Source organism: Echiichthys vipera (assembly GCF_963691815.1).
Source record: "Echiichthys vipera genome assembly, chromosome: 4".
In the NCBI taxonomy this organism is placed as follows: domain Eukaryota; kingdom Metazoa; phylum Chordata; class Actinopteri; order Perciformes; family Trachinidae; genus Echiichthys; species Echiichthys vipera.
The window spans coordinates 25,030,323-25,039,326 of record NC_139829.1 but is presented as its reverse complement, the minus strand read 5'-3'; the positions used below and the strand labels follow the sequence as shown (position 1 = coordinate 25,039,326).

The 9,004-nt window shown below is 39.8% G+C and overlaps 1 protein-coding gene across 1 annotated transcript; it reads left to right on the top strand.

Moving 5' to 3' along the window:
• The first annotated feature begins 319 nt into the window (after positions 1-319).
• Positions 320-3,358, top strand: tmem230b (transmembrane protein 230b). Its single transcript, XM_083913231.1, has 3 exons — positions 320-647; positions 2,738-2,860; positions 2,947-3,358. The coding sequence occupies exons 1-3, from the start codon at positions 552-554 to the stop codon at positions 3,085-3,087; spliced, it is 360 nt and encodes a 119-aa protein (XP_083769357.1). The 5' UTR covers positions 320-551; the 3' UTR covers positions 3,088-3,358.
• Positions 3,359-9,004: the final 5,646 nt, after the last annotated feature.

Genomic DNA, 9,004 nt, shown 5'->3' with positions numbered 1-9,004 from the left:
CATCCCCGCACAAAGAGATGATTCTTGACACCGGGGTGTCAGTCTGCTGCTGCTCCCTGTGACCTGGTCCCCTTAATAAGACTCGACAGGGTCCTCTTGTGGTGGACACGTGACGGTGCAAATCACCGCCGGAAAACAATTCATCAGCATAAAGTGGATTTGACCACTTTGACCTTATGTTATTGATAAAAAAAAATAAAAATAAAATGAATTTTTATTTTGATATCACATTTGTTTTGGTTTGAGCCAGCTCTCCACACCGATAATGACGCGTCGGGGTGCGCATGCGCAGTGCAGACCGAGGCGTAAACACGGAAGACCCGTGTCGGAAGATAACAGACAACACCTCGCTGTGTAACCTCTTCTCAAAACTAAGTTTAGGAAATAATACCAGTCGTGCATCAGCGCTTGTGTAATATTCTACCTAACTTTGGCACTGACGGCTTGTAAGTGGTGATGTCGTCGATGATGCATCTGTAGCTGCTTCCGCGTCACTGCAACACTGAAACACCGAGAAGAACTGTGATCCGGCTCCTGAGCAGCTGAAGAGGATGCCTGCTCGTAACGTGGTGTCCAACGGGAGCCCTGACAGCAAAGTTAGGTACTCCAGGTTGGCTACTGATGATGACGGCTACATTGATTTACAGGTAAGACGTATTGTGTAAGGTAAGGGCAACCCACTATCAGCTCAGTGTATACATCCATATCCATGTTAAACTGTAGCAACACTGGATGAGTAGGGGGTTACTTTCTAGGGATGGGGATCTTATATAATTATTTTATTAAATTATATGATATTGTGATTATAGACTGAAAGTCATAGTTGAGCCACTTCTACTACAATTTAACTTTAGGCCTATAACAGCAAATCTGGATTAAAACACAATATAATGAAAAAAAAAAAATGGTCAACCCGACCGAAATACCCCGTTAAGCACTTCTAGTATGGGTCAAGCTCCGACAACACTTGATGCTACATTTCCCACAATGCAACTCGATATAGAGCTTTTGTTTTGGTAAATGCAAACTTCTTTCAAACCATATCCCCACTTTGGTTTCAGGTTTTTTTAATGTATTACCCAAGCCCAAACTGACATAACCCTAATGACATCATCAATGTTCATGTCTCATACATCCAGAGTCGCAGAAGTCAAGCCAAGTTAAACTTTATTTATAAAGCACACTTTAAACAACCAACTGTCGACCAAATTGCAGTAGTTCAGTAAACGATACAATAAGATTAAAAAATAGAAAAATACACACAAAATACAGTAGACGGGTGTCTTGCTCAGCCTGAATTTAAAGCCATAGAGAACAGGTGGGTCTTCAACAGGGACTTAAAAAGCTCCAGGGTCTGAGCTGATCTAATATGCCAGGGCAAGCTATAAAAGAGCCGAGGGGCAGCCGCCGCAAAGGCTCGGTCACCTCTGGTTTTCAGTCTGGTCCTGGGGACTTCCAGCAGCAGTTGATCTGCTGACCTCAGCGCTCTGGCTGGAGTGTGACAGTGTAAGAGTTCAGAGAAGTACAGCGGTGCCAGTCCATTTAAAGCTTTAAAAACAAATAACAAAAGTTTAAAATTAGTGATAGACTGATACATCGGGCGGCTAATATTTGTGTCTTTTAGGTGCTGCTGTGCTCGCCGATTTTTTCCCCCGGCATTATTTACAGACAGGCGGCCACAGAAAGCTCTGTGTTGCTAGAGACGCCTTTTTTAAGTTCAATAAATGTTGCAAAAATTGAGAATCCTAACATTTGTTAGCATTATTGTGTAATTTTTATGATTGTTACGATTGAGGGAGCGAAAGTAGTATCGGCTCCAAATATCGGCTCAAGAAAGTCGGCAGTCCGTATTGGTCATCGGCTGAGGCTGATGACAAAAAAATCAGTATCGGCCCTTAAAAGTCCATATCGGTCGATCCCTATTTAAAATCAAACCTGAAGCTGACAGGGAGCCAGTATAGCGAGGCCAAAACAGGGATAATGTGGTCGTGCTTTCTTTTACCAGTCGGGAGACGAGCAGCTGCGTTTTACACAAGCTGCAGACGACGAAGCAGCGAGTGGTCGACACTGACATACAAAGAGTTACAGTAATCCAGCCGTGAAGAAATAAAGGCATGGATCACTCTCTCTAGATCTTTGGGAGGAAGGCTTTAATCTGGGGCTAAGAGTCGAAGCCGGAAGAAACTTGTTTTAACGACAGAACTAACTTGCCTGTCAAATTTAAATGCACTATCTAGTGTAACTCCAAGGTTCTTGACATGAGTGCGGGAATTAGGAGTAAGTGGGCCCAAAAAACTGAAACTGAAACTGAAAAGTCACTAACATTTAAGAAGTAAGTTTCATATGCTGAATAATGCTCCATATGACTTGTGAATCAGCCTTTGTGTGTAAAAATAGTGTGTTTACCCTTTAAATGAACACAAATAGCCTAACTTTGTCAGGATTCAGGACCTTTTAGTGAATGTTCACTCCCAGTATTTAGTCGACAGGAATGCCATTCATCACTAACATTCACATCTTCAAACACATAATGTAACATGACAGTTTCATGGCTCATGCATTCTGTCAGCATCCCTTTAGGTATCTTAACCAGTAACAGAGTTCATTCTAGTACATTACGAGCCAGACTGATTTTGTCTGTCCAGTTCAGTACATGAGTGGGAAAACGGGCATTACCATTCAAAGCCTGCTGTGTCAGTGAAAAGTGTTTTAATTAAATGTTTCTCCTCATCTGCAGTTCAAAAGAAGCCCACCCAAAGTCCCATACAAAGCCATAGCACTAGCCACAGTGCTCTTCTTAATCGGCTCTCTGTTAATCATCATTGGCTCCCTCCTCCTGGCTGGATACTTTGGTGTCACTGTGAGTATGTGTGTAACGAACAGTGATTTTACAGTACTTTACCGCATGAGCAATCCCTATTCAAATGAATGTTTTCTCTCTTTCAGCACTCAGACAGAACTGTTCCTGTCCTTATCATTGGGATCCTTGTCTTCCTGCCTGGAATTTACCACCTACGGATAGCTTACTATGCATCAAGGGGCTACCGGGGCTACTCCTATGACGATATCCCGGACTTTGATGACTGACCAACACCACAGCTTCTGCCACAGTCTTCCTGTACTCACCTATACCTATCCTAATATTCTGCTTGTGCTAATTTCAAGGCACTGATGTCTTGAAAGACAATGAGGTTAAACAGATTGCGTTAATTACCTTCTTTTAAATGCTGAGGTAGTTGATGTCAGCCTGCTGTTATGAAGCCAAATCAGTATCAGACATTGTTTGATTTGTATATTTGTTTTTTTTTAGCTTAATAAATGAATAAAAGTATAAATTGACGAGTATCTTTTATCTCTATAGTGCTATTTATATAGATCATCTATACTTAGTGGGAGAATAACTTTACACCGAGTTGATATAACTGCGTCATACATCATATTTCTTGTCTGGCAGAAATGAATATTTCTAAAAGGAAATTTGTCTGCAATATGATCAATAATAGCCTACTTTACCTACCAGTAAATTCTTCCGTGTTGTTCAGAGTTGTTCTTTCGTGGAGGATTTCATGTGATTAATGCCAATCCTTTGATCTCCATATGGTGCACCTGCCTGTGAGAGTAAACATTGTCAAACAGGAGGTAAAAGCTATTAAGACCTGACATTAAACCTTTCCTCCTCTAATCTGTGCCATCATCTCATCAATTTCAACATAATTGGAAAGTGTGCTAATGAAAGGCAAGGCTACCGCCCCCATTTCTACTTTTCAGAAAGCTCTCACTCTTAAATTAAGGGGGAAAAATGATTTTAATTATATGAATTATTACTGTACATGCAGCCATGGCACATGAGTTAAGTGTTAATAAACACTACAGTGAGTAGTGTTTTATTGCAGGGGTATTGTCCATGTGCTTGTCCACAACTGATGGACAGCACCACCCCCTTGTGGTGATAGAGACTGCCTGGTACTTGATTGGCTCTTTTAAACTGTGGGGTAAATAAACAAGACAGCAAACTTATCCCCCATCAGCTCATATAGTAGATTTGCTCATTAGCATTTAGCTTACCTTAGGAGGACATCAGAACACATGGATTTGAGGTAAGATAATGGAAATATTGTAAAAATATAGCTACAAAACGTAATATCTCTCTCTCTCTTTTAAAAAAGTGGTGACCCCTATTATAATTATCTGAAGGGTCAGCAAAATGAGATTGAAGAAAAAGATGGCAGATATATTTCTGCCAAAAAAGAAATAAGAACAAAACAAACGGTTTTGATAGTAGTTCCTATGGTAACAGCAAAGAGAGGAGTTGATGTAACGGTCACTTTAGTTACCGAACGAGTCTACTCACTTAGCTTAATAGCCAAACTCAAAATGGCTAAGGTCATCTCAATAAAAAATAACAAAGATAACCTACTTGTAGATGTATGTCTTGGTTATTCATGTATAATTAATAACAGTTAGTTAATGTTAGATTTAGAGAATAATAGCGGGCGGTTGCCAACTTGAGTCGTAGCTAACGGAAGCTAACGTTAACTAGCTGTAAGGTGTTAGCTTAGCCGAACTTATGAATGACAGTTGCGGTGTGTAAAAGGGCGGGTAAGTTACACATTTAATGCTAAATTAGCTTCTCCTCTATTATTGGTCAAATATTTAAAGAGAAAATAGACTATTCTTACGAATAAAGTTACAGAGAAGTTCGATGATTAACGACCTCACTATAATGGTTATATTCTTCACAAATATTAGCCCTAACAGGGCAAATGTACGGTGTTGGTAATGTGTGTAACTTGAAATTAATGTTTTTCCCATTCCACATATGGAGAAATAATGCTGCCAGGTACGTCCTGCATTATTTAATGCTTTAATTAATGCATTCAGTCATTGTGCTCCATGCACTCGTGAAACATTACTTAAGATTTACTGATCTACCTCCTAACAACATACATTTTCATTAACGTTATATTATGCTGGATGCCGTACCAAACGGCCCTCTAGGTGTGTTTGCCTTTTGTTGGAAGGACGGCAAATCTTTCCCACGAAAAAGCGCTTTTGTCTGAGGCGCTTAAGTACCAGCAGCATCAAGTCACACAGAGACATGTGGCAAACCAACGGAAGTGAAGGATTTTAACTTCAACATAAAAGCGTTTCGTGTGGAGGGTCACGACTTGACTCAGTGCACTATTTTACAGTCTTTACAAAAATTAAGTTTTAATTTAGTCGAATCTATTTAGAAAAAAAAAACAGAAACCACTGGTGTCTCTAGATATAAAATGTGAAGAGTAAGGTAAGTATGGAAAACATACAGCACTGTTCTTTCATTTGAGAGTAGGCCTTGCTTTGTACTAATAACATCAAAATTTGAACATGGGGAATTAGCAGAACACCGCCATCTAGCGTCTCAAGATCTTAGTCGCAACAATTAAATATAATTAAAGCAGTCAGTGTGTCAGACCCGGCCCAGTAGCCTGCAGGAGACCAGAGTCTGTATGAGTCTGTTTGAACCCGTCCCCTCCGGCAAATCACATCATAAAAACAAGTATTGCAGCGGAGTTTGACTGACAGTTACCATTAGCCGTTACTGTTTACAGCTAAGTAAACATGAAAGTTAGCTTAGCCATCAAGGAGAAACGTAGCCATTTCAGCGTGCGTATTAATGCCGTTTAACTCCTTTATCTCAGTCCATGGAGTGAATGCTTAGCCTATACTGACTCTGGTTTTTGCCTGTCTCCGGTCACTCAGCTGTTGGGACAAATAACAAAGCAGCTGCAGGATTGGCAAACTCCATTTCACCCAGTGCCAGCGTACAGTAGCTGCACCAAACAACAGACAACCCTGGCAACTCGCAATGCAGGCCGCTTAATGGCTGGTAAACTGTAAACAAAACGTCATTGTCAAACCCTTCAAAATTTATTTTAAAATATTAATTCAGACTAAATGTATTTTCTTATGGAAAAGCAATACATTTATATATATATATATATTTTTTTTTAAATATAGCTTTAAATAAAGATTTTACATGTTCAAACTTTAACGATGGCTCTTTTCTATTTAAGGGCCCCTGTAAGCTCATAATAGTGGGAGCCAGAATGCGTGCACAATACCAGGATCCTGAAACTGAAGCAGCAAAATGTAATTCAGTCAACATTCATTGTGACATTTACACTTTTGACATTTGCAAATAAATAAAGACCTTTACTGATTACTTATTTTAACAATTTTTGATCATTTATGTAGTGTAAAACGAAAAATGCCCATCATAAATTCCCCAGTGCTGAAGGTGGCTCTTTAAATGACCTGTAATGTCCAACCCAACAGGCAATATTTAAATAGTTGTGATGCACATTCATATATGGTTGATAAATTAATTAATTTAATGATACATTATTAAATTCTTAGATGTATCATGTTAATTGAGTAATTGTGGGAATATTTTCTTTTGTACCCATCTCAGCTTTATTTTGAAAGGTGTAACAGGAAGTGTCGTGGTTGTATTCTGTGTGATTTGATGGTGGTTCAAACAGCGCCTGTAGGAGGAGGGAATGGAAATAATGGGAGGAGAGACAGGGGGAGAGTATCAACAGCAGGGCTCTAACTAATGTGCAGTGTGCGCTCTCTTTCTGATGAAACTTGCGCCTGTTTGATGATAAATGTGCACACTGCGTCGATCAAGGGCCGCTTCTACATATTTATGAAGTCAGTTACAAACTCTCTCTTATGATTAAAGCTACTTTCAGCAAGTTTGGACAACTGGACGATTGTGGACTTAAAATCGAGGCGTGGGAAGTTTAAATGGACGTTAAATGGATTGATGTTGGACTCATGACGGTGGCCCGGGTTTATGGGGTTTACTGAAATACCAAAGTGCTTTTTAAGGAAGTCTGATAAACATGGATACAGAGGATTCATTTTTCTTTTCTCTTTGATCCACGCACGGACTGAGAAGCAAAATGTGACCACCTGCGTTTTATCCAACGCTTTCTTCCTTTTATTTCTAAAAGTCGTGTTTTTAATCTGACTTCTCTCCCCTGAAGAGAAAGGGATGATCGGTTAAATTTGATCTTCAAGACGAGTCTAAAAGAAGAGCATCAATGGACTGAAAGATTATACTTTCAGCTTCAAGTGAAAAAGTGCCTCAAGCAAGGTAAGGAGCTGTGTAGGCAGAGCTAATACATCCACCATAGGTCCTTTATTTTGCTATGACATTAGTTTAGTTTCCCTGCAAAGTGCACTAATACATAGAGATACACTGAGATCCAACGCGCCTTTGTTTATGTTTAGTGTACCACATGTGCCTCTTGTAATCTCAGAATGGGTGTGTTTTTGCTATTACCATAGTGAAGAGGTTTAGCACGCTTTAATGACCGAAACGTGAACTCTGTCCCCAGGATTAATAATAATAATAATAATAATAATAGTAGCCAGTCAAAGAAGTGTTTTTTTTTGTTTTTTATAATTATTATATTTGTTGGATTCAGTGCTCCCTCCTCTCAGCTGCTATCAGACTCACTGTTTCAGACAAAAGATGCACCTGTTTTGGTTTCATAGGATGTCTGTATGGTGACATGGAGGACTGAGCATCACAATTCACTGTAGGGGTGCAGAGATAAAGACCCTGAGGCTCCGTCTCTGTTTTTATAGAAACCAGACTCTATTTGCCTGCTGCTCCACATGGTGCAATGTGCTGGCCAGAACCTTTTTCTAGCTATCTCGTACCGAGGAGTGAAGCCGTCTTGTGCTTTTAACATGATAGATATTGCCCCAGTGTTTCTCTTCCTTTTGTTTTTGTTGTGAGGCACACATCTCTCAGTATGCCTGTAATCCGTTGTGTTGGGCCATAAGATTATTAACACTGTTTACTTTCATGAATAAAAGCTTTTCAGTTCTTAATCAGCTTGTTGGTTGTAAAAATCACATTGTAGGTTGTTAAGTCGCCTTTAACATAAAAAAAAACAACATAAATTGTAACATGTTGTTTTCTCAAGGAGTACTCCAGAGACAAATATAGGCTAGTCCTTATGGCACACACTAAATCTGTAAGTCTTTTTCGTGATTGCTTTTGCATTATTTATAGGGTGAAGTCGATGTCCAAGAGGACGCTTTGCATTTGTCCTCCAGAATCCTTTAAGTGAACATTGAGCATATTATCCAGGCCCTCCAGTTTAATTGGATACCAGTACAGGTGTCATTTAACACTGTAATATACCACATATTTCAACATTTAGCCGACCTTGATGTTTGCGCTATTCAAATCACTCTGAGGCCCACTGTGCCCCGTAGGCAGTTGTCATGCTGGAGGAAATTGATTGTAATGAGAACCAAATTATTTATGAGTTGAAGCTGGTTACTCCTCCAATTTGCTGCAGTGTTATTAGTGGTTAAGAGCTTTTTTGCCTCTACAGTGACTGCATGTCAGTGGCACTATGTGAAGCTCACAAGGTACCAAATAAAATGCAAAAAAAGCACACATAAGTGAAGAAATGCAGTAAACCAAAGGCAACGGAAATTGGAGAAAGTGCCTAATAAAGTGTAATGGCCATGCAGTTTACCAAATGGGTTTGCCATTGTATGTTTTACGTCTCATTAGTGATGACCTTTCTGAAAGAGCCTTTTACATCTGGGCAGTAACAGATGGGCCCTAAGTGAAGAGATTATATCCCTGGACATTATTTAGGTTAAATATTTAGGTTTTGTTTAGAATCTAGGTAGTTTTACATAAATCCAGTGCCATGCTTCAACAGTAGACTTCAGCTCATTGAGTTTGTTACCTTTGGCTTTTGACCCTCAGTACTCACTGTCGCGTCTTGAAAGTAGTTTTATGGGACTGACCTGTTCCTGAGAGTGGGGGGTAGGGAAGGACAAAGACTCAAGACTTAAAAGAAGGATATTAGCTGCTTTGCTTTCACTAGACTCATGTCATTTCCCACTCCCCTGAGACCACTGAGCTACAGTATATGAGATCATCCTGGGGGGGGGGGGGGGGGGGGGCGGACATGAAATCAGT